Source organism: Bufo bufo, chromosome 2, assembly GCF_905171765.1.
Source record: "Bufo bufo chromosome 2, aBufBuf1.1, whole genome shotgun sequence".
In the NCBI taxonomy this organism is placed as follows: Eukaryota; Metazoa; Chordata; class Amphibia; order Anura; family Bufonidae; genus Bufo; species Bufo bufo.
In genome coordinates this window covers 785,435,882-785,461,942 of record NC_053390.1, presented here as the reverse complement: position 1 = coordinate 785,461,942, position 26,061 = coordinate 785,435,882, and the positions used below count along the sequence as shown (strand labels likewise).

Below are 26,061 nucleotides of genomic sequence, written 5' to 3'. Positions count from 1 at the left end.
TAAGCTTCCACGGGGTCATGTGTGCCACTGCAGCCAATGACAGTGCTCAATGCTGATGGGTCCCCAAGCGGCACATGATCCAGCAGTGACATGCCTCTTGAGGACAAGACACCACCGAAGCAAGTCATTTGCTGCAGTAACGCACATGGCTCCATCCTTCCAGAAGTTCACAAACTGGAAGACCAGTGAACACAGGTGGGGAGCGCGTATGAATTCCCGGAGCGCGTATGAATTCCCGGAGCGCGTATGAATTCCCGGAGCGCGTATGAATTCCCCAGGGATTCCAGGCTGGAGTGCAAGCTAAAAAAACATTTCTAGACAACCCCTTTCAAGCTGATCATGTGTCTGAAGAGGCCGTGGCGCTGTGGAGAGTTCTGCAGCTTCTTCCTAGGCCAGTGACATCACATTCATTGGTCACAGGGCTAGGCGCAGCTCCGCCCTTTTCTCGCCCATATTCATTGGGGGACACAGGAACCGTGGGTATAGCTATGTCCTCTAGGAGGCGTTGACACTAGTAAAAGCTGTTAGCTCCTCCCCTGGCAGCTATACCCCCTCCAGGCTGGAGAGAGAGCTTCAGTTTTTTCTAGTGTCAATAGGAGGCAAGACCAGGGATCTCCTGAAGATTTTTTATTTTTGTTTATTTTTTTCCTTCTTTTTCAGATGGGAAAACAGTGGACGCCTCGCCTCCCTGTTCTCCCGGGGTCGAGTTGCGCCAGTGCCGGTGTACCGCACTACTGCCTCCCCCACAGAAGACAAGGTGGACCAGGGCAGCCTCGCTCCCCTGCATCCCGCCAGCCAAGGGGTCACCCATCCAAGCCCCCCCTTCCAGCGTCCTGCCACTACGGTGCCAGTAGCTGAAGGGGTGACCCTGCTGGACTAGAGGAGGGGTGAAGATGGCGACAGGAGAGAGAAGAGAGGTGAGTACACGGGACTAGGTGCGTATTTAACCCTCTGGGTTGGTCCCCCCTCCCTCTTGGTGGCAATAGTCTGCGACCAGACAGGGCTTCAGCATAGCCCAGCACCCCTGAAGCATTCCCCTCCGGCACAGGCCGTTTGGTTGATTGAGGAGGACATAGGGGGTTAATAGGTGCAGTATGCTTACTGGCGCCAAATTAGGTGGACTATGTAACTCCCTAGTGCTAATTCCTTATTTACATGCAGGGAGCGGAGCGCAGCAAGGAGCGGCACATATTCCGCTCACAGACAAGGCGGTATTTACCTTTCTCCACCCCTTCCGGAGCGGATGCCGGGCGCGTCGCTCCTGAGGGGGTTAACCACCCCGCGTTCGGCCGGGACCGCTTCGGTGCTCCGGCCGCTATTTTTTGCCGCCTTGCTCAAAGAATATGGCGGCCGTTCACTCATGCGGAGAAGCTCCACCCCCGACACCTCCCACATTTACTCCCCTTGGAGCGGACGCCGTCGCGCCGCTCTGGGAAGGGGTTAACCGCCCTGCGTTCGACCGGCCAATACGGTTCCGACTGCAATTTTTGCCGCCCGCTCAAAAAATATAGCAGCCAGCAGGGCAGACGGTCATACCTGCGGAGGAGACTCCGCTCCCCGACACCTCCCACATTACACCCCTTGGAGCGGATGCCGTCGCGCTGCTCCGGAAGGGGTTAACTACAGCGCGATCGGTGCTACGGCCTGCGCCTTCTCTGCCCAATCCCCGCTATCAACGGCCCGACCGGCGGGGTGACTCCCCCATTCAGTCCGGCCGGTCTGTGACACGGCCGGTGCAGCAAGGGGGGGGCACGCACTCTGGCGTGAATTCTTCTCCCCCTCCCCCAGTCGCCTGCTGAGCCACTGCCTTAACCCTTCATGGTCACCCAATATTCTTAGACTGGCACCTGATTATCTGGGGCCCTTCCCCTAAGTACACTGTACATGAGTGGAGGATTTAACCCCTTACTGCCTCTTGTCATGGAGGCCGACTTCCTAGTTTTATAAAAATAATAATAATATAGGACATGTCCGTCCATATGGGTTCCCCTCCTCAGCCACACTCGCATAATTCCCAATACCGCCTCCGGGCCGTTTGGCTGATGATTCTCCACATGCGCAATCCAGTGACGGACCCCTGCAGGATCCAATCTGTCCTCCGGGGCCGTTTGGTGACGAATTTCCACCTGGGCAATCCAGTGAGGGACCGCTGCAGGATCCCAATCCATCCTCCTGGGCCGTTTGGTTGATGATTCTCCACCTGCGCAATCCAGTGAAGGACTACTGCAGGATCCCAATTCCGTCTTCCGGGGCCGTTTTGGTTGATGATTCTCCACCTGCGCAATCCAGTGAAGGACCACTGCAGGATCCCAATTCCGTCTTCCGGGGCCGTTTTGGTTGATGATTCTCCACCTACACTATCCAATGCGGGACCACTGCAGGATCCCAATCCGTCCTCCGGGGCCGTTTGGTTGATCATTCTCCACCTGCACAACTCAATGAAGGATCTCTGCAGGATCCCAAACTGTCCTACGGGGCCGTTTGGTTGATATATTCTCCACCTGCGCCATACAGTGGAGGACCTCTGGGATTCCCAATCCACCCTCCTGGTTGTTGGTTAATAATTCTCCACCTGCGCAATCCAGTGGGGTCCGCTGAAATCTCCCATCCACCCTCCAGGGTTCTTTGGTTGATAATGCACCGCCTTCGCAACCCGGTGGAGAGACTTCTGGGAGTTTCCGTTCCACCCTCGGGTGGTTTGGTTGATAAGTCCCCGCCTGCGCAGTCCACAACTGCCAGGGGCGAGATTCTGAAGGGTAGCTCTACGCACAAGCGAACTGCAGCAGGACGATTTTCTCCTCGAATATTTCCGCTCCCCTACTCTTCCTCCCTAAAAATCATGCTCAGACACACCCTCCCTCACTGGGGCAGGTCCGTCCAGAAAGAGGGGAGAATCTCTGAGTCGGATCCTGATGTGGGTCCGACGCAATCTTCAGAGATTGTGTCTAGTTGGCCAGCAGTACTGTCGTATGCATTACCCACTTCCTTTGGTGGTGTAACTGCACTACTTCAGGATACAGTGCCTGCTTTATACATTGTCCCCTGCCATAGGTGGACTATGTACAATGACTTGGGGATCGGGACCTGCCATATGCAGATCCATTGGTGGCGCGATGACATTGTCACTGGTTACATTATGTGCTGTATGCATTACCCCCTTAGGTGCACTATTGCACTCCACGGGGTACAGGACTCGCCATATGCGCTAGTTCACTGTGGGCATTCGCCCCCCTTCTTAGGTGGGGTATGCTCCCTACCACTGACCAGTATTTGCTGTATGCTCACACCTTCCTTAGGTAGCTAATTACTCTACCATTAAATACGGTTCCGACTGTCCGCTATCCTTCCATAGGCGGAGTGTTGCACATCACGTGCTTCCGTCGCATTTCCCCCTTTCGCTAGTGATCCTCTAGCGGGGAGTAACTAAACATCTTCTGCGGCACTACGGCTCTAGGTGCCTTCGCTTATTTCCAAGAGGGCGTGGCTACAGTTGGTTCTCGCAGGCGCCCGACACTCTTACCCTAGTGTTATATGGGTGCCACCAGTGGATACGGTGGCTATTCATCGTTGCATCCTTCTTTTGGTGCTGGTTTTGCACCCGATTATGACATCCTCTGTCTTCCAGGGGGTTCCTAGCATCACTTGTGGGTCTTACAGACCCCCCCATCTCCATGGGCCTCTGTTTCTTCGGTCAGTCCTGATATTGTCCGCATCAATACGTAATACATACTCCGTTGTACTTACCTAGTGAGTATGTTCCAGCGAGTCGACTCTTTTCGCTGACTCCGTATTCTCTATCCACCACTCCCCATTCTCTGGGGAAGTGGTCATGCTGGCGACTCTGATTTAGCTCCTACAGCTTGTTTTCCTCCACAGGTGCGGCTTGTCGCTAATGTTCGAGTTCATGGTCGCTGCGGTGGGACATCCCCCTCTGGTAGGGGTCCTACCCTGGAGCTAGCTTGGCAGTTGCGCCTGTTCAGCGCTCTTCCAGGTAGAATTTTTAGGGTTAGCTCCACGTAACTGGGGCAGTGTGGCACATGGTTTCTACGGATAGTATCGGGCCTCTCCCTCAGCTTTTGCGTTGCCGGGGCAAGCGCTGGCTACCACTGTGGTAGCGGTATTATTTTCCCTACATGCTTGGGTTCTTACTGCACTGCCCCTCGCTAGGCGGTGGACTTTTTAGCACCGGATCGGTGGCTTTTACGGGTGTTCCCTCCTCTGCTGGGATATGGGGCTGGCATTGCAGTGTGACTTCCCTTGCCTGGCTTCCTTCCCGGGTGGAGTTCTTTTGGCACGGCCGCTTGATCTTTTGCTACTTCTGTATCGCGTCGGTCTCTTACAGGGTAGGGGCTTAGACCTAGCCTATTACTTCTCCCGTCTTTCCCCCTCTGGCTCATGGTTCATTGTCACCCCGTATGCCTTGGTAGTTCCTATGTTGCTACCTTCCCTCACCTGCGTTGCATGGGGTATTCGTTTGGTGCCTTTCCATTCCAGACACGATCTGGTCCTAACTGGTGGGCTGTGCCGCCCTCCACATTCTTCCTCCTACAGGGACTCTTCCATTGGTCCGGGTGTGCTAACGGTATCTGCACAAGGGCTTCCGCCTTCTCGCCAGAGTTCCAGAAGCATCCGCCATGGAGGTCCTGATTCTCCTTGGCGGGAGTTTCTTCCCCTCCTTCTCAGGGTTCTACGGAAGGTCCGGATGGAGGACATTCAGACATATATCCTAGTCGCTCCGAAACTGACTCGTCGTGTGTGTGATACGCCGACCTCGTTCTCCTGGAGACGTCCCTTGGTCACTGCCACTCAGAGACGTCCTTCTTTCAAGGGGTTCAGTCTTACATGACCTTTTCAATGACGGCGTGGCTATTGAGACCGCCATTCTAACGTAGAGAGGGTTTTTCGGCGGATACCTTCCTCACTATGATTCAGGACAGGAAGTCTGCATCGCCAGTATCTATTCTGGGACCTGCAGGTCCTTCTGAGGTTTCTCTGAAGCCAAGATGTCGCCCTCACTTTGGGGTTTTTCTCTCTCCTTTCTCCTTTAAGGGTTGGACCTTTGTTTAGCCGGGTCAGGTGTTGGCGCTTCAGTCTTGGGCAGCCTTCCAGGTTCCCTGGTGCCCGTGGGAATCTTCTTTCAAGGAGCGGCACATATGGTTCCTCTGTTTCGTCCTTACAGCCTTGGGATCTGAATATGGTTTTCTCAGCATTCCTTCTTCTCCCTAAGGTAGTCTCTGACTTCCATAGCACGTTCCTTTCCTTCGCGCCCTACGGAAGGGAGTTACATTATGGACGTGGTCAGTGCTCTACTCATTATTAGCAGCCTCCAGTCCCCCTCGGCGTACGGACCCCCTTTTTCTCTCAGGAGGGTTATCGCTGGGGATTGGCGGCCCCCAAAGGGCGATTGCACTTTGGATTCGGTCTGGCAGTGCTGCAGCTTACCACGCTCGGAGCGGGGTTCCACCCTTAGGTGTCACGGGTCACTCCCCCAAAGTGGTGGGCGCTTCTTGGGCTAGGAGGAATCGCGCTTTGGCTGCACAGTAATGTAAGGTGTCTCCGGTCCTCCTTGCACATGTTCGCAAGAAGTTGCAAGGTGCATACTTATGCATCGATGGTCGCTACGTGGTCTTGCAGGCGACAGTTCTTAGTTGACTGCACGGGCGCTTGCTTCATGGGGCTGTGGTTTTTCCCTCCCTGTTGGACTGCTCCTCGGACGTCCCATGGTCTCTGTGTTCCCCACTGAATATGGGCGAGAAAACGAGATTTTTTTAAAACTTAGTAGTAAAATCTTTCTCGCTCTTCATTGGGGGACACGGCACCCACCCAGTATTGTTGTTCGGCCACAGTTGTGGCTGTTGCTGGTTAGAACCTGGTTCGGTTCTTGGCATTGTTGCTGTTCCACATTGTTTCGTTGGTTTACTTGCTTCTCCTACTGCTTCTCACAAACTGAAGCTCTCTCTCCAGGCTGGAGGGGGTATAGCTGCCAGGGGAGGAACTAACAGCTTTATCTAGTGTCAACGCCTCCTAGAGGACATAGCTATACCCACGGTCTCTGTGTCCCCTAATGAAGAGCGAGAAAGAGATTTTACTGGTAAGTTTTACAAAAATCTCGTTTTTTCAAGTGAATGGTCCTACAGCGCAATACCAAATACAGCCACTATACAATTTACGGCGCTGTGCTTGATATGCTGTGAGGAGGCCAACAGCTTAATGGTGGAGATCCCGGGAGTCGGACTCCCATAGATCAGATATGCATGTGTTTCTTTTGTAGATGGTCTGGATGCTTTTGTGTTAATGAACTGAGCTGTAAGGTACATTAGTATGTCATAAGTAAATCATAATTTAACCCCTTAGTGACCAGCCTGTTTTGAGCCTTACTGACCAAGCGTTTTTCTTTCTTTTTTCATTGTTGCGTTCCAAAAGCTATAACCTTTTTTTTTTTTTCAGTCTATATAGCTTCGAGGGCTTGTTTTTTGCGAGACAAGTTGTTGTTTTTAATGGTGCCATTTTGGGGTACACTAACTTTCTGATTAACTTTTATTAACTCTTTCTGGGAGGGAGATTGGAAAAAACAGCAATACTGCCACTGCGTTTTTACGTTTTAAAATTTACGGCGTACATTTTTCGGTATAAATAACATAATATCTTTATTCTCTGGGTCAGTACGATTACAGTGATACCAAATACAGATATTCTTTTTTTACATTTTACTACTTTTTTGCAATAAAATCCCCTTTTAAAAAAAAAAAAAAAAAGATAAACATTTTTTTGCATTGCCGATTCCCAAGACCCATAACTTTTTCTTTCTATGGAGTTGTGTGAGGGCTTGATTTTTGCGGGACAACTTGTATTTTTCATTGGTTTCATTTTGGAGTAAATGGCGCTTTTTGATCGCTTGTCATTAAGTTTTTTCGGTGTCAACTAAAAATAGCAATTCTGTATTTATTTTTATTTTTTTTATGGCGTTCACCATATGGCGTTCACCATAGGGGATAATTCATGTAATTCCGTTTTTTTACGGACACGGCAATACCAAACATATGGGCAAGATTTTTTTTTTGCAATTTTTTTTTCATTGAAAAGCGTATTTTCAATGGGAAAAAAAGCATAAATTTTTTTTATGGGATTTTTTAAATACTGTAGAATAAATGTGTGTGTGTTTTTTTTTTTTTTACCACTTAATAGTCCCACAAGGGAACTATAACAGACAGCATTTTGATTGCCATTAAAATGCAATGCACTATCCCTATAGTGCATTGCATTTTAATGGCAATGCTATTCTGACATTGACCAGCAGGCTGCGCCAGAGAGGGGCAGCTTGCTGGAACTTACTGAAGGCTTGTCTGGGGGCCTACATCAGACCCCAGGCAGTCTTCACACATCGGCACTCCGCAATCGCGTTTGCGGGGTGCTGATGGGAGACAGAGGGAGTCCGCTCCTGCTGTCAGCACTTTACATGCCATTGCCCGCGGCATGTAAAGTGTTAAACAGCCCGGACTGGCAGGAGTGACGGTACGGACTGTTAGAGCAGGGCCACGGCTCAAATGTGAGAGCGGGGGACCCGTGCAGCGCTAAGACTGGGCCACCGTAAAAAAGCGGCGGCCCAGTCTAAGGCCTCTTAGTGACCGTACGCAGTCGGCTAGCAAGCAAAAATGTTAAATCTGTATATATCTATATATCTTCATCCTCTCTTTCTATCCATCTCTGTATCTCTATCTATCATACACACAGATGCTCCATGTCAGGAGAGGTGACAGCTTTTATTCCCAGTGCTGGGCAGTTTCCCCCGGCAGTCCTCTTCACGCCATTGATTTTCTTACTCTGGATTTCACAGGTGACCCTGGACCTTCAGAATAACAATGAGAAGTTTGGAGGTTTCCTGCGCGCTGCCCTGGATGTTCTGTCACAGATTTTGGAACTTGCTACACTAAATGATATTGGCAAGGTGAGTCCAGTCACACGGTGTCTCCTGACATGTCTGCTGTTGTCAGTACTTCCATGCTGGAGCACAATTTCCTAAAACGCTAACTCCTGCTGTTCTTCTGGTATTTCTCTTGGAAATGTATGAATAAGCAACCGGGTTTCACCATTCCCCTTGTCAAATAGGCGTTCCTCAGAACACTCTGTGATACCGTTCAGTCAGTGCTGACGGTGTAGGGACGTCCCCTACTGACAAGGGGCATGGTAAAGCTAAGTTGTCAATTTATTCCAGAAGCCATAAAAGGAACAACCCAATGCAAAGTTAGAAGAAAAAAGGCTCCAGCATTCATGATTTATAGGAAACACTAAGGGAGCCATTTTTTAAGCTGAAATACGCCTATATTAGGCGTATTTCTGGCGCAGATTGCGGCGCAGTGGTGAGTTGCGCTGCAATCTGCGACCCTTCCCCGCTCATGCCAGGTCTCAAAAAGTGGGCATGGCGGAGAAGGGGAAGGGCCAGTAGGACCGTCTCATTTACCATTTTGTACACCTGTTTCAGGCGTAGAAAAAGGTCCAAGTATAAGGCAGCTCAGAAGCCGTCTTACATTTAGAAGCAGCGGTGGATCCACTGAAGTTATGAAGAGGCCGGCGCCTCTACATATCTCCAGCGGATCCAGTGCAAGGGTCACCAGTCTTAATAACTGTGCCCCTAAATTTACTAAAACAGATATGTCAGAAGGGCTGACGGCTCCTCTCTAAGCTGTTAATGCACCCTTTCTGAGCATCCAATTTTACAACTAAGGTGCTAGAGGTTGCTTAGGGTATGAAGCGCAGGTGTCAATGGCTGCATGCAAAACAGTGAGGCCATTAGCAATAAATTTAAGTTTTTAGTGGAATTATTTTGTTTTAAGTGGATCTTTTCAGTACTGCACCATCCCATTCTAGCTGTCCTTTGCATGCCTCATGGCCTGTCCTCTGGCTCTCTGCTGTGACCCCTCTGATCTTCATATTTTCCTCAAGCTGCGCAGTCTCTCCTTATGACTGCTGGGAGGAGCTTATATAGGGTTTGTCACAGACTCTGTAAATGATCAATGTAAGGTTATGCACATGGGAAGGAATAATGCAAGTCACCCGTACATACTAAATCGTAAAACACTGGGTAACACGGACATGGAAAAGGACTTTTAGTGAACAGCAAACTAAGCTGTAGAATCCAGTGTCGGGCAGCTGCTGCCAAGGCCAATAAGATAATGGGTTGCATCAAAAGGGGCCCGTGATGAGAACATAGTCCTACCACTTTACAAATCACTGGTCACACATGGAGTACTGTGTTCAGTTCTGGGCTCCTGTGAACAAGGCAGACATAGCAGAGCTGGAGAGGGTTCAGAGGAGGGCAACTAAAATAATAACTGGAATGGAGGGACTACACTTGGACGAATGTCTTTTTTTTTTTTCCAGCCTTATAAACAATGTTACCATGTATGTAGCATGCACTTTATGCTGTAGTAGCACCCTTTATTTTGTGTAATGTGTGCTTGTTACGGTCATGTGTGTAAGCTGGGGACTTTATGTAAGTGGCTGCTAGTTATTATGTGAGCAGTGACCTAATGACTTTAAATTGATGTCTGCTCTGGTCGTGTTGCTCCCTCTGACATCTTGCTGTTACTTTTGCAGTGCGTTGAAGAAATCCTGGGTTATCTTAAATCCTGTTTCAGCCGTGAACCGGTGATGGCGACTGTCTGTGTGCAGCAGGTGAGATTACACCAGCAGTGTAATACTTTTCAGAACTTACTCTGTTTCGCTCTTCTTAGAACGAAGCCACTGTTATTAGGGGGAAGCTCCAGGGAAACGTATTATTGTTATGTCACCATCTAACACATGGTCCTGACTCCTCCTGTGATTTGCAGCAGCTCTGACTCAGATCAGAGGCCTCTGACACTCGACCCCCACGTGCTCGATCAGCCTTTTGCAGATATTGCACTGCAGTGCTCCAGTGAGTGCTGCAGCCTCTTCCTAGGCCAGTCACTTCATTTCTTGATTACGTGGCCTAGGCGCATCCCATTCCCATTCAAAGGAATGTGGCTGAGCTGCAATACCAAGTACTGCCACTATACAACGTACAGCACTGTGCTTGGTAAACTGCGGGGATGCTGCGGCACTCATCGGAACACCATGGCCTCCTCAAACAGCTGATAGACAGGAATTCTGGGTGTCGGACCCCCACCGATCAGTTACTGATTGTCCTATACTGAGATTAGATCAACACTCGGACAACCCCTTTAACGTGATTGCACCGCATTTTTCCTTCATGTTGTATGATCAAGCTGAAATTGACAGTCTTACAGAATTGGACCACCATGGAGGACATATGGTCTCTGTGAATAAAAAATATATTGTCCCATTCATTGCTCCTGAGCAATCTACGTTGATACTTTTTGCATCTCTAGCTTTGTGTTGGTGCTTCTAACGCCAAATAAGAAATGTTGCTCAAAGAATTGAGGTAGCGTTTATGTCTAACCATCCTCTGTTGAGCATTTAGTGATCTAATCATCTGTTTTCTGTCTTCAGCTATTAAAGACGCTTTTTGGGACTAACTTGGCATCACAGTTCGAGGCTTTATCTTCTAACCCGGGTAAATCACAAGGCAAGGCTCAGCGCTTGGGCTCCTCTAACCTGCGACCTGGCTTGTACCATTACTGCTTCATGGCACCCTACACGCATTTCACTCAGGCCCTGGCTGATGCAAGTCTACGAAATATGGTTCAAGCCGACCAAGAGCAGGACACATCGGGGTAAGATCACGTATCCAGTGACGCCCCCATCCGTCTTTATTTTCACCTTTAGGCCTCATGCACACAAAAGTATTTTCTTTCTGCGTCCGTTTTTTTTTTTTGCGGACCGTATACAGAACCATTCATTTCAATGTCCGCAGGAAAAAACAGAAGTTACTCTGTGTGCATTCCGTTTCCGTATGTCCGTATTTCCGTTCTGCAAAACAAATAGAACATGCCCTATTATTGTCCGCATTTCGGACAAGGATAGGACTGTTCTATTAGGGGCCAGCTGTTCCGTTCCGCAAAATACGGAATGCACATGGAAGTCATCCGTATTTTTTGCAGACTGCAAAATACATACGGTCGTGTGCATGAGGCCTTATGATGAGAAAACCATTATATTTTCCTCTTACAGATGGTTTGATGTTCTCCAGAAAGTTTCTTCCCAGCTCAAGAACAGCATTACCACCGTTCCTAAGCATCGGGCTGACAAGGTAATCTTCTGCAATGCAATGATTCATCATAAAGGTTTGTCACTGACCTTCCCGGTTATGTCTTTACAAGAGGTGATTGTCCCAGTATTTAACCCCCAACCTCATTGTTCACACTCACACAGAGTTGACAAAGCTAAGGTAGTTCTTCTTTATGGCATTATTTCTAAACTAGACCCTGCAGGTATTTTGACTGACCAACAGGTATCCTGCGTGAATTCCACAACCACCTCTAATGGGGATGTTAAGTGTCACACTTGAATTTACCTGTTATCAATAGGAATTGACCATTAAAGGCCATGTCCACCAACCAATTTTTCTTGTACTAATCTACAGTGAAAAATGAAGCCATGGGTTTTAATTGTAAATTTCCTATCGTCTTGGGTCTTCAGCTACTATGCAGACTATGCATCTCCATGATAACAGACAACAGCCTCTGTGTAGTGTAATCCTGCAGGAAGGAATATGACTACAGAGTTTGTTTGCCATGGAGACACATAAATGCGAAAAAGAAAATTGGTAGCTGCGCTCAACTGTGTTGAATCTCAAAAGAAGCACGGACGGTGCTGGGAACGAAGCACAATGAACGTAGTGGAAAAAAAAAAAAAAAAAAGTCCAGCTTCCAAAAAAGTGACAGCCTTTATTCCATGTGCTAGAGAAAATCGAATTCAGACACAATGTCTACGTGTTTCTGATCGTGCAACCGTGATCCTTACTCATGATTAAAGATCACAGTTGTACGATCCGAGATGTGGTGTCTGAATTGGATTTTATCTAGCACATGGAATAAAGGCTATCACTTTTTTGAAAGCCGGATTTTTTAAAACATTTTTTTTTTTTACCATGAAGACACATAGGTTTGTATAGAACAGGGATCGTCAACCTTCGGCACTCCTTCTGCTGTGAAACTACAACTCCCAGCATGCAAACATGCTCGTCTGTTCTCATAACTCCCATAGAAGTGAATGGAGCATTCTAGGAGTTGTAGTTTCAGAACATCTAGAGTGCTGCAGGTTGCTGATCCCTGGTATAGAAGCTACAGAAAAAATAGTAGTACGTTTTTTAGTCCCAGCTGTATAATAAAGTCCCAGCTGTATAATAAAACTGCTAAGGGAGTGGCTACAAGTTGTCAGGTATTTATTTCATATAATTTTTATGATTTCATATCTTATGATTTCATATTTTTATGAAATGTGAAAAATAAAAAATTTAATTCGCGGACATATAAACGCTAGTTCTTTTATTGACAAGATCTAAAGTTAATTTGTGCAGATAATGAAACAGGGTGCATTAATTATATAAAATATAATTTATTACAAATAAATACATGCAGTAAAAATGGCATACAAATGAATACAAGGATAATATCAAAATTGACCACAAGATGATGCTCCACCGTTTACGCCGGGCTCATTTAATTTACTACACCAAGTACAATACAATACTACTCTCTTTTTAAAATCAAATTATTACCGATTAGTGTACTGATTATCAAAATATTATAATGTAACAACAACAATAAAACAATAGAAATGAATCTGTGGAAAATCCCTTATGCTCAATCAAAGAATATGGCAGTAAGAGACACCTTTATAAATACGCCCGTTGGCCTAACTACGGATAATAAAATCCAATCAGAGATTCCACTCTGATAGCAATATTACAGGAATTCTAATGATGTGCACGTTTATTAAAATTTCCCATAAAATTGTTTTAATACTATTGACCCACTAATAATGGGGTCTCAACTATATGCCAATTGGAGCGATTTATAATTACTGCAAATGAAATAGATTATACATTACCCCTGGCTTTGGGATAAAGAGCTTTTAGAATGGACCCAGCTTTCCAAGATTTAGATATGTCCCGTCCTGTGGTACGTTCCTGACGTGTGAAGTGATGCTGATGAATGAAATCCTTGTGAAGTGTTTGTGAAGTCCTTGTGAAGTTTTTCTTTTGTGAAGGGTCCTGATCTCCCAAAACTGGATCAGATATTTCAATCCTTATCTATGCCCATCCCCTCTTGGATTAGGGATTTCCAATTAGATAAGGTGGGTGTGACGTATGTTAAACATGGGGATGATGTCATTTAATTGACATTCCTTAGAAACTTCTGCCCATCTACCACTTGATGGCACTGTTGTATCATATAACAATTTTGAATATTTTAAGAATTAACACATATATATATATATTGTTTCATTACCACTTAAACTCTGATCTCTTCCACCTTAAATCAATTAGGAGGGACTCTTTCTGACACTTTGCTCAGACTGACTGGCGGTATCAGAAGTTTCCCTAATCCCTGAATTTATGGGGCAGATAAGGGTATAATGGTTCTTCTGGTTTGTGTATCTTAACTGTCTCAGCTATTGAGTAATGATGTTTGAAATAACATCAGCTCCTCTAAAATTAACCCTATTTAAGAAATTTCAACTTAAACACTCTCTATATCCCCTAGAATATATCCTCTCAGTGAGATACAGACACATAATGATACATTAATAATATTCGGTTATAATACATCAATATTGCATAGTATATATGAATCATTAACAAGTTCAAACGCTAAATGAATACACACAGGAATATATATATCTATATGTGAATATATGAATAGATATCTGTTCCACACCAGATGTGTTTTATGGACGTCTCTTATCAGATCATGGTTTAGCCATGAAACACCCATTGTTCCTCAGACAAACAAGTTTAGAGAAACCAGTGTAGATAAATCCATGTCTCTAAACAATAATACGAAGTATAATGCTCCCTATATATTTACTTTTAACACATTGAACTTGCCATGAACCCATCTTGGTTTTTTCCAGGTTCATGCTGATCACATGCTGTTAAAGGCAATGATCATCCATATTGAATATAGTATCATCAGATACATTGTACACTTATGTAGACCTTCTGGGATAATATACTCTTGTTCGTCAAGATGAACCCCGCTGTATCTTGTAGCATGATCCCCGACGAAGGACCTGGCACAGCAATCGGCTCAGCATGGAACTCCTTCCCCAAGATCAGGACGACGTAGATAATGGCAATCATCTTTGATGACATCTTACGTCTATAAAATATTGTATGACACATATGAGTATATACATTTTTTTTACTTTATTCTGCAAAAAAAGAGTTACTATTACCATATACCTCTGATTGGCATAAGTTCTTTTCTTGGACAGAGTAAGTTCTGGTTTCAGAGGTGAGTTAGGAGACATTTTGTTACAGAGGAAATGTACATCAGGATGGGTTAGTATGCGTTAAAGATGTAGAATAACAGATAACGTTTTTCCGTTCATACGGTACCAATCCTCATTTCCGTCTTTAGCTGGAACCATGAAGTCTTTTCACCTCTTTTCATCCAACTCCTTCAATCTCTCGAAGTCGTGCACTAGGATGACAAACACGTAGCTGATTAATGTGCACCCATTTTTCAATAAACTCATCCCCCTTAGGGATTTTGATCTTGTAGACCACTGGAGATAATTTGTCAGTGATGACATAGGGACCTTTCCAGGAAGGTAGGAATTTTCTCTCCTTCACTTGATCCCGAGCGAAGTAATAGAGATATACCTGATCGGAAATTTGATACTCCTTCTGTGTAGTCTTCAGATCATAATATGTCTTGGCACTCACTGCGGCTTTCTCTATATTCTTCTGGGCGAACGCAAAAGCATGCTGAAGGTGCTTGCGTAAATTTTCCACATATTGATGCGATGTTGTAGCATTGATCAAGTTATGGTCTGTTGTCCTGTAAAGTAAATGCTGGGGTAACACCAGCTTCCTTCCCGTGATCATCTCGAAGGGAGAAAGCTTAGTTGCTGCGCTTGGGGTGGCTCTGATGGCCATAAGCACCAAAGGCAACTTGACATCCCAGTCCTTACCAGATTCATTGAAAAACTTTTTCAGGATGTTTACAATGGACTGGTTGTAACATTCTACACCACCACTAGAGGCTGGTCGATAAGCTATGTGTAGCTTCCTCTTTACCCCCAGGATTTCCCACATCTTTGTCATCACCTCACTGGTGAAGTGACTTCCACGATCAGATTCGATGCGCTGGGGAAGACCAAATCTAGAAAATACATGGTTAATGAGCAGAGATGCACATGCGCTTGAACTGCATGTTTTGCACGGCAAACATTCCACCCATTTGGTGAACATACAAGTTACGGTTAACATATACTTGTTGCCTCTCGATGAGGTCGTTACTGGTCCAATGAAGTCAATTTGGATGTCTGACCATGGCATGGACATCCCCCTTTTCATCAATGGTGCCCGATGAGTGGGTCCTTGTGGCTGGAATTGAGGGCAGATTAGACATCCCTGACAATATGTTCGCACATCTTGCAGCATATGTGGCCAGTAAGCGTAGTCCCGTAGTAACTCGTACGTTATTTTCTCACCTCGAATACCAGCTGTTGGGGCATCATGTGCATGTTGTAACATCAGACCTCGGTATGCTGCAGGTACTATCTATTGCGTGATACCATTCTTAGAGGTTCTTATCAGCAGTTCATCCTGTAATGAGATTTGGGACTTACCTTTCATCAAAATTCGTAACTCCTCCTTACCCATACAGTCTTCCGTGGTTATGGGATAATTGTGTGGATCCTCAATGTGCTTATAAAAGAGACCAATAATTGGATCCCCTTTTGGCTTGCAATGAGATCCTCACTAGGGGAATCTTGGCTCCACTGCGCCACATTGGCTTCAGCTCCCTTTTGGGCCTGACTCCTTGTCATAGCATCCACTTGAATAGTTCCCATGAGGTCATCAACGTCAAAGACTTCTCCGTCAATGGCTGCTTGCTTGGCAAGGGAATCTGCTAGGTCATTCCCCTCTTTATCCATGCCTGGATATTTTGAATGACCTCTTACCTTCTTCCAATAAATGATAAGACTGTGGGCGGTAACTATCTCATCAATTTTACAAAACATCTTACCATGCTTTACTGGCTTGTTATTACTTCTCATCGTGTCGGATCTTTTCCATCCGGGAAAGTACTCCACAAAGCTGTTACGAATATAGTCGGAATCTGTGATGATTACAAACTCCTTAACATCATATTCGATAGCCATTTGTATGGCTTTGTACACAGCAGTAAGTTCTGCAACTTGGCTGCTTTTGGAACCAATTTTGTATCCAACGGATACATTCAGGAATGTATTATTCCATACGACTCCAATACCTGCAACTAATGTACGTTCGGATCCTTCATCGGCATGGACGGAACAGCCCTCTACGTACACACATGGTAACGATTTGCAATACTCCTCTTCATAAGATTTATATGGTGATGATGATTGTTCATCCAGGAAATCATTTTCCGTTGACTCACTTTTACGTTCCGTATGGGTACAGTCATGGAGTTCTGCTAATCCTTGAGCAACTGGGTTTTTATTATTTTGTTTGTACCTGATTTCCAATGGCCATCCCATTAAGGACATTGTCCAGGCGGTTATCCTGCTGTTTGACAAGTTTCCATCTCTTATACGATCACTCTGCAAGTATTGCAGTGGCTGATGTGCGGTCTCCACAATGATCCTTTCGCCTTGGATAAAACTCCTAAAATATTGCAAAGCCCATACAGTTGACAATAATGCTTTCTCACAATCATTGAATTTTACCTCAACCGGTGACAAGGACTTGCTGGCATAGGCGATGATCTTGTTTCGGTTTTCCTGTTTTTGGAAAAGAACTGCACTTATGCTTTTATCAGTGAAACCTGTTTCCACGAAGAAAGGTTTTCCCCCCTTCTGGATAAGCAAGGCACGGAGCCTGGATAAGTTTGGCCTTGAGCTCGGTTACAGCTTGCTCATGACGCTCATTCCATTCCCATTTTATTCCTTTTCTTTAGCAACTGTAAAAGAGGTTTTGTAATTTCGGCATAATTATCTATGAACTTACGTGAGTAGTTCATCATGCCCAGGAATGATCTCAACTCTTTGAGATTTGTAGGAGATTTTGTCTTGGTCACTGCTTCCACCTTCTTTTTCTGTGGGTTAATTCTATCCGCAGTGACTTCATGACCTAGGAAATTAACCTTGGTCCGGCACCATTGAGCCTTCTGCAAAGAAAGTTTTACACCTGTTTTCCTCAGCTGGGTTAGTACATGCCTCAACTCCTGAATATGTTCCTCAAAAGTTGTACTTTTTATCAGGATGTCATCCACATAGGATAAGGTACCTCGTTCAGTGGCATCAGGCATTGCCTTATGCATGAACACTGCAAACTCATGGCCTGCATTTATGTACCCGAAGGGCAGTCGGGTCCATGCATACTGTCGTTTGCCAAATGTAAAGGCCAGTTTGTACTGATTCCTTTCATCTACCTTAATCGTCCAATATCCTTGTGCACAGTCAAGGGCAGTGAAGATTTTGGATCCTTGTATTTGTGCCAAACACTGGTCAATGTATGGCACGGGCCATCCGGACATGTAAACACGTTTGTTTAACTGTCTTAGGTCCGAGCAGAGACGAAATTGACCGTTAGGTTTGAGGACTCCAAGTATCGGATGATTGAATGAACTGTGTACTAGACGGATGATACCTCTCTTCTCCAAGTTTTTGACGATTTCCGATAGTGACTCGTAAGCCGCCAGCGGAAGTCGGTATTGTTTTACAAAAACAGGGGGTGCATCGGGATCTGTCTGGATTCTTGTAACGTGTAGGTCTGTTTCCCCACAGTCATAAGAATCCTTGGCGAACATCTCCTGGAACTCTGTGAAGAGCTCCTTTAGCCGTTGACGCTTCGACTCGTCGGAACATGCGTCAGCCATGGAGATTTGTTCTTCCACCCGCTCCTGAAATTCTGGGAAAATCTCTGGCTGACTTAACTCGTAAGCTTCTTCAAGCTCACTAGTTAAATCGTTCTGGGTGTAGCATACCTTATCCTTTCCTGGCTGGTACGATTCATACTCTTTTTCATCGATCTCATGGTTGAAAACCAATGATGATTCTTCGACGTGGCATGTACCTTCTTCAGAGCTAAAGGATAAACAGAGTGGATGTTAAATAACCCCTCAGGGGTTGAGGAAAAATGTTGTTCCACTGTTTGTTCCTCTGTCAGGTATTCATCAGGAATTATTCCAATAACATCATTTTGGAATCCAAATGTGTAGTATTCCGAATCCATAGCCAAACCAATTACGGTGTCTTTTTGTAGGGATATGCTATGGGAAACCATGTTATGAATTACCATATGTAACGGATCCTGGGGAGTAGGCTTTACCTTTAGGCCGAGTTGCTGTATTCTGTTGGATAAACAGATCAACGCGTCTGTGTTCTTCAGCTTCTGTCCCTTCTTTACTTTAATGGGTAGAAGAAATGGTTTGCATCCTTCAGGAATTTCAACTTTCACAGCAACCATGATACTTACGGCATAGGGCATCTGTTGTCCCCATCGTAAGGCTTGTTCTACATCCTGGAATCCCTCTGGGTTTCCCGGCAATCTGGACCATAAGGTGTTATTCACCAGGTCAATCTGTACGGCAAATCGGTGCAGAAGGTCATTACCTATATACATTTGATACCGTGGTTCATTTATCACGATGAAAACGTGCTCCGTAGTTTTATTTCCTATGAAGATAGACAAAACGCATCTTGCAACCACATTATGACTTTGGGAATCTCCATCCAGATCATGAACCCATTGGTCCTGTGGAGAGAAACTTTTAATCATTTTAGGATTGGTGATCTGTTTCAAGAGTCCTAGGCTTATGTAACTTGCTTCGGATTTCAAATCCAACTTGGCAAATTTCACCCGGGCTATATTGTTTACCTGTACGGGAATCAATAAATTGTTATTGACCTTTTCAATCCGTACCATCGATTGAACGTGCCTTGTCAGGTCCGCGACTTCGTGATTCCCCCTTTCAAGAGAAATGGTTAATATATCATCATCCAGAGTTACCTTTTTGATTTTGTCCCTCTGGATGGTAATGATGTGAGCGGCACCATTGACATCTTCCTCGGGCTTACCATTCTTCAGGATTGTGACCTCCGGTGTTTGATTGTTCCTGAAATGCACTTCAATAGAGCTAGGTTTCTCTTCAATCACATGACAACTGCGTTGTGCTTGTGTGTTGCAAGAGTATTCATAGGCAATGGGTGTCTTCACCTGAGTCCATACTGCTTCATTAATGAAATCAATTATGGGACTCAATCTTTTTAATAAATCGATTCCTATGATCATCCGATCAAATGGAAGATCCACAATCAATGTGGGATGTCTAATTGTCTTCTTGCCAATTTTAAATGTCAACCAGGATGTTCCTTTTACCTGTAAGGCATCTCCACCCACACTTATCAAAGAGCCATCAAATGACCTTAATCGTGGCTTCTTTGATGTTAAATCTAAGACCTGTTGGGAATAAGTGCTAGATAAAATGGTGGCTTGTGATCCAGTGTCTATTAATCCTTTGATTGGTCCGATAAGTTCATTCTGGAGATATATATCCACAAAGTATCGGCCGTCCACCTGAAATAAATCAGAGAAAGTTAGGATGTTTACCCATCTGCTGTCTGAGAGGTTGACCTCTTTGTAGCTCCGTGACCTCTGCATTCCGGAGTCTCTCAGGACAAGCTGGAGGAGCAGCGTCAGCCCCCCCCTTTGGGACAAGCTGTGTGACACCACAAGTCACAGCTGGCTCACGGCTAGATGCTGGAATGATGGGATTACACACTGGAATAGACATCTAGTCATATGAATTGACATCATTAGACTGCAAGACAAATGACATATTAGACATTTCCCCCCTGGCCCTAATTTCAGGGTCAGAGGTACTGCAAGGAAATATTGAATTAGGAATCACATCAGATCCTACCACAATCAACTTAATGTCCTTACAGTGGCCTGGGTTCTGACCCGGCCCAATTTGTTTTATGATGTTGAGCTGGGACCTGGAGTTGCCCCTAAAAAAGGCTCAGGCTGTTTTCCTGGAGATACCTGGGACAACTTTCTCACAATGTCACTCAACTGGGCCACTTGTTCTGCCAGCTGATCAAACCTGTTTGGTCTGGGCACATTGTGGCTTTGCTGGGCACCCTGGTTATCGGTAGGTGACCTACTCCTGGGTGAATTTGAGGATTCCTGCCTATCTTCCCTCTGTTGTCTGGGTCTATTATCCCAGCACCTGTAACCCTGATAATTCCTATTGTTATAGGGCCCATATCCCTGGGGGCCTTTATTGTAATAGGGACGGTAGTTAGACCTCCCATTACCTGAATTATTCCCCTCTGATCCATTAGTATTTTGGGTTTTGGTCTGTTTGGGCGGTCCTACTTGTTGTTGCTGGGCTTGTTGAGCAGGTCCTGTAGACTGAGGGAACCTTCGTGGCTGGCTTTCAAATCCCAAGCTAGGGTTTACCTTAGCTATAGCTACATTTGCTCTGGGGATTTTTTAAACCTTCTCTCTGTTGCATGGCACTCACTGATATTATACAGCGTGGTGGCATCCGTCACCAATCAATCCAAGGGGGCATCAATATCCAGATCTCTGGCTAAGTTATATTTGATCTGGGTTGGCATAGCGTCATAGAATAACTGTTTGAATTCTTCAGATTCCCAATTTGGGGATCTATATGCCAATCCATAGGCATTTTTGAAGGACAGAGAGGAATTCACGGGGACTCTGATTGGGTCTACACGTAAGGCTATATATGTCCCGTTTTGCAGTGGTGGTTCGGTACGGTCCGAATTCCAATTTAACCTCATGCAAAACACTTGGCCAATCTTGAATGCCTCTCTCCCCAAATGAGGTAAAGTAATGACTATACTTATCATCAAATGCCCATGGAAGGAATCTGATTCGGTCAGCATCAGAGTATAATTTTAAAGAATCCATAGTGGATTCATACAGTTCCAAGTGATTGGCTATCTGAGAAGAACCTTTCTTGGAAAATTTGGATACTGTATTATTCAAAAACTTAATTATGCTGGCGGAGCTCTGATCCTTATCTTAATATTGGGAATTTTTATTCCTAGAAACCACCTCAGCATATGTTGGTCGCCTGTGATCCTGTGGCAAGTAATAAGTCACATGCTTCCCCACACCACTGTCAAACTCACATGCACTTTCACAACTTTCATGAGACTTATACGGCACAGGTGATTTAACCCTAACATCTCTTCTCAGGGGAACATGTGGAGAGGAACTTCTAGGGGCTTCCATGTTATTGGCATCTAGTAAGGCGGTTGCAGTTTGGAATGCCCGACTCAATTGGGTGAATGCCTCCCGTGTAATCATGCCAACACTTTCAGGTTGCTGAGTATCTTGGATGGGGTCTGCTTTAAGAGCATGTGATGGCATGTCTGGATAGTGGGGAGTAAGACATGGAGGGTCAGTATATCCCACAGCGTTAGATGGATCCCTTTCAGCATTGACTATATTATGGGCTGATCCATCTGTCTGTTTAATTTTGGAATACTGGAGATATAAATCCTCTAAATCACTTTTTGCCTTTTGGTATGCATCATGGCTGTGACTAAGGTTGTACTCTAAGTCTTTGATCTTCGCTTCTGCGGATTGTAGTTCTGATTCTATCTTGAATATATATTTTTTTGTAGCCATTATAGACTCATACTTATCTTTGGAAAGGGTACTGACCGCCAACAATGCATACAAAACAGGTGGCAATGCACATAAGAGGTGTTGGTCCCTCTTGGTATTATCATTTGCCAAATCTATATATGTCCGGTATCTATCAACCATGCCACCTAACTTCCATATATCTCAACGTTCTTCATAGGCTCTTGCCTGCAGCTCATTAGTCCATTCATCTATATTTTTATCTAACTTCAAACAGGAATAAACATATTTGATAACCTTAGGGATTATCTTTCCTGGGTCAGATGGACTATCAGCTAAAACCTGGCCATTATCTGGGTCGCTGCCTGTTACACTCATGATTTTGATCAATAATCAATAACAACAACAATTTGACTTGCCAATAAGGATTAAGGAATATTTTCACTAATTGCACAAATTGGTTATAGAAATATCTCAATCAATCTCAGCAGTGCCTCCAAAATATGTCGGGTATTTATTTCATATAAGATATGAAATCATAAAAATTATGATTTCATATTTTTATGAAATATGAAAAATTAAAAATGTAATTGGCGGACATATAAACGCCAGTTCTTTTATTGACGAGATCTAAAGTTAATTTGTGCAGATAATGAAACGGGGTGCAATTAATTATATAAAATATAATTTATTACAAATAAATACATGCAGTAAAAATGGCATACAAATGAATACAAGGATAATATCAAATTGACCACAAGATGATGCTCCTCCGTTTACGCCGGGCTCATTTAATTTACTACACCAAGTACAATACAATACTACTCTTTTTTTTTTTTTAAATCAAATTATTACTGATTAGTGTACTGATTATCAAAATATTATAATGTAACAACGACAATAAAACAATAGAAATGAATCTGTGGAAAATCCCTTATGCTCAATCAAAGAATATGGCAGTAAGAGACACCTTATAAATACGCCCGTTGGCCTAACTACGGATAATAAAATCCGATCAGAGATTCCACTCTGATAGCAATATTACAGGAATTCTAATGATGTGCACGTTCATTAAAATTTCCCATAAAATTATTGTTTTAATACTATTGACCCACTAATAATGGGGTCTCAACTATATGCCAATTGGAGCGATTTATAATTACTGCAAATGAAATAGATTATACATTACCCCTGGCTTTGGGATAAAGAGCTTTTAGAATGGACCCAGCTTTCCAAGATTTAGATATGTCCCGTCCTGTGGTACGTTCCTGACGTGTGAAGTGATGCTGATGAATGAAATCCTTGTGAAGTGTTTGTGAAGTCCTTGTGAAGTTTTTCTTTTGTGAAGGGTCCTGATCTCCCAAAACTGGATCAGATATTCCAATCCTTATCTATGCCCATCCCCTCTTGGATTAGGGATTTCCAATTAGATAAGGTGGGTGTGACGTATGTTAAACATGGGGATGATGTCATTTAATTGACATTCCTTAGAAACTTCTGCCCATCTACCACTTGATGGCACTGTTGTATCATATAACAATTTTGAATATTTTAAGAATTAACACATATATATATATATATTGTTTCATTACCACTTAAACTCTGATCTCTTCCACCTTAAATCAATTAGGAGGGACTCTTTCTGACACTTTGCTCAGACTGACTGGCGGTATCAGAAGTTTCCCTAATCCCTGAATTTATGGGGCAGATAAGGGTATAATGGTTCTTCTGGTTTGTGTATCTTAACTGTCTCAGCTATTGAGTAATGATGTTTGAAATAACATCAGCTCCTCTAAAATAAACCCTATTTAAGAAATTTCAACTTAAACACTCTCTATATCCCCTAGAATATATCCTCTCAGTGAGATACAGACACATAATGATACATTAATAATATTCGGTTATAATACATCAATATTGCATAGTAAATATGAATCATTAACAAGTTCAAACGCTAAATGAATACACACAGGAATATATATATATCTATATGTGAATATATGAATAGATATCTGTTCCACACCAGATGTGTTTTATGGACGTCTCTTATCAGATCATGGTTTAGCCATGAAACACCCATTGTTCCTCAGACAAACAAGTTTAGAGAAACCAGTGTAGATAAATCCATGTCTCTAAACAATAATACGAAGTATAATGCTCCCTATATATTTACTTTTAACACATTGAACTTGCCATGAACCCATCTTGGTTTTTTCCAGGTTCATGCTGATCACATGCTGTTAAAGGCAATGATCATCCTATTTTGAATATAGTATCATCAGATACATTGTACACTTATGAAAATGCACAACAAAGTGCTGCCCTGAGTGACATGTCTGCCTGCTGGGAGAATCAGCAGCATGTTGTATGTGTAGAACTACAAGTACCAGCTGTATAATGACACTGCTAATACACTCAGGATCTTCCCCCTACCTTCTTGTGCAATGCTCTCTCTAGTCTGTCAGCTCCAGTGCCCAGCATTGTCTCCTCCCTGCCTGCTACCCAGTCTGTGCAGCTGAAAGGGTTAAGAATCCTAGCAGAGAGCAGACAGCAGTGAAGGGGGCGTGGCCAGCACAGCGACCTCTCCTTTACAGGCTTGTAAACAAACTTTATCAGAGCAGGGAGAGAAGCTGACATCACAGGTCATGTGACCCTCAGTGAAATCTGAAAAACCAGCCACTGGAGATAAAGTGAGTTAATTGGAAAGCTGTTACATTTGCCCAGTTAGGAACATAGAGCAAAAAAATAACTCTGACAACCCCTTTAACTGTAACTTTCAGTGGTGTATGGACACCGTATCTGTTTTAGCAGTCTATTATAGAGTATGTTTGCTCCGTTAATAAATTATAGTGTAAATGTAATAGGCAATCAAAGTTCTCATTTTTTTTTTTTTTTTTGCAGAATACTATTCATAATCACATTCGCCTATTTGAGCCATTGGTGATCAAAGCCTTGAAGCAGTACACCACCACTACATCAGTGCAGCTTCAGAGACAAGTGCTCGACCTTCTAGCCCAACTTGTCCAGCTTCGTGTCAACTACTGCCTGCTGGATTCTGACCAGGTAATCTGTGCTTTAGCTGCAGACGTTGGGTGACCTTAGATTTGCGGATGGGTTACGCAGTTTGTCAGAAGCAGACTTAAAGGGGTTGTCCCCCTTAAAAAGATACCCACCGTTGGACCAGTGAAGACCTCGATACTTACCTGCTCTCTGACACTCTGGCTGGGCTGTCTTCACCAGACTTCTGGCCCCCACTTGGAAACTTTATGGATAGGGTCATATGTGACGCTGCAGCCAATGAATTCTCTCAGCGGTGGTATGTTCCTCAGTGGTACGTCACAAAAAAACAACAACCTGCATAACTCCTTTTTAAAGGAGTTGTCCCATGACAAATACTGTCTGTATGTGGTGTCCTGGCTGTCTCCAGCAGTCCCATAGAGTTGGATGGAGCGGCAGTGTGCCTGCTTGGCCTGACTTTCCATTTTGAGGTGTGGAGCCGCACGTTCTTGTGATTAGTGGGGGTCCCAACAATCAGACCCTTATCTTACTAGTAGTGTTCCCCTCTCCTCTGGAATGGGGACAACCTCATCTAACCGGTATACCACTTCAAGCTGTAGCTCATAAATCTGTAAATGTCCCCGGCTACCATGTTTGGGGAATGCAGAATCGTGATCTCTTCATCCATAGGATGCAAGATGGCAGCTGTCATGTCATTTACCCATGTGACTGCGTTCTTGGCTGTCCCTGGCTACTGCTTTTTTTTTTTTTTGCACAGGTGTTGAACAGTAAGTGAATGAGTTCAGGTACCTACTGCAGAACCATCTGTATATGTGCAGCATTGAATGCGTACAATTACTAATCAGCACCTGTGCAAAAGAGGATGCAGCCAGGGATGGCGGAGAAAGCTGGCATGTGGTTTAATTACACGATGACTGCCTTCTTGCATCCTATGGCCGTGAATTTTGCAGGTCTGTAATGTTTGCATACCCCATACATGGGCAGCTTGCGGCCTTTTCTAAGGTAAAGTATAAGGACGTTTACAGATGTTTGTTCCATAACTTTAACTTTAGGGCCTTTTTAGGAAATATTTTTATAAAGTTTCTGACCCCTTTTAGGGTACTTTCACACTAGCGTCGCTGGATTCCGGCAGGCAGTTCTGTTCCGGCAATCTGTATGCAAAAGGATACCATTTGTAGACTGAGCCGTCTCCGTCTCTCCGGTTGTCATCTGGAAAAACGGATCCGGTATTTATCTTTTTCACATTTTTTTTAAAGGTCTGCGCATGGGCAGACTGCAAAACCAGATCCGTTTTTCCGGAACACTTGGGGCCGGAT

The 26,061-nt window shown here is 44.4% G+C and overlaps 1 protein-coding gene across 1 annotated transcript in view; it reads left to right on the top strand.

The window, feature by feature from the left end:
• Nucleotides 1-26,061, top strand: part of HTT (huntingtin) — a 241,769-nt gene that overhangs the window by 116,613 nt on the left and 99,095 nt on the right. The window contains exons 28-32 of the mRNA XM_040419177.1: nt 7,835-7,945; nt 9,595-9,672; nt 10,489-10,712; nt 11,110-11,188; nt 24,629-24,790. Coding sequence (XP_040275111.1) covers nt 7,835-7,945; nt 9,595-9,672; nt 10,489-10,712; nt 11,110-11,188; nt 24,629-24,790 — 654 coding nt within the window. The remainder of the gene's footprint in view (nt 1-7,834; nt 7,946-9,594; nt 9,673-10,488; nt 10,713-11,109; nt 11,189-24,628; nt 24,791-26,061) is intronic.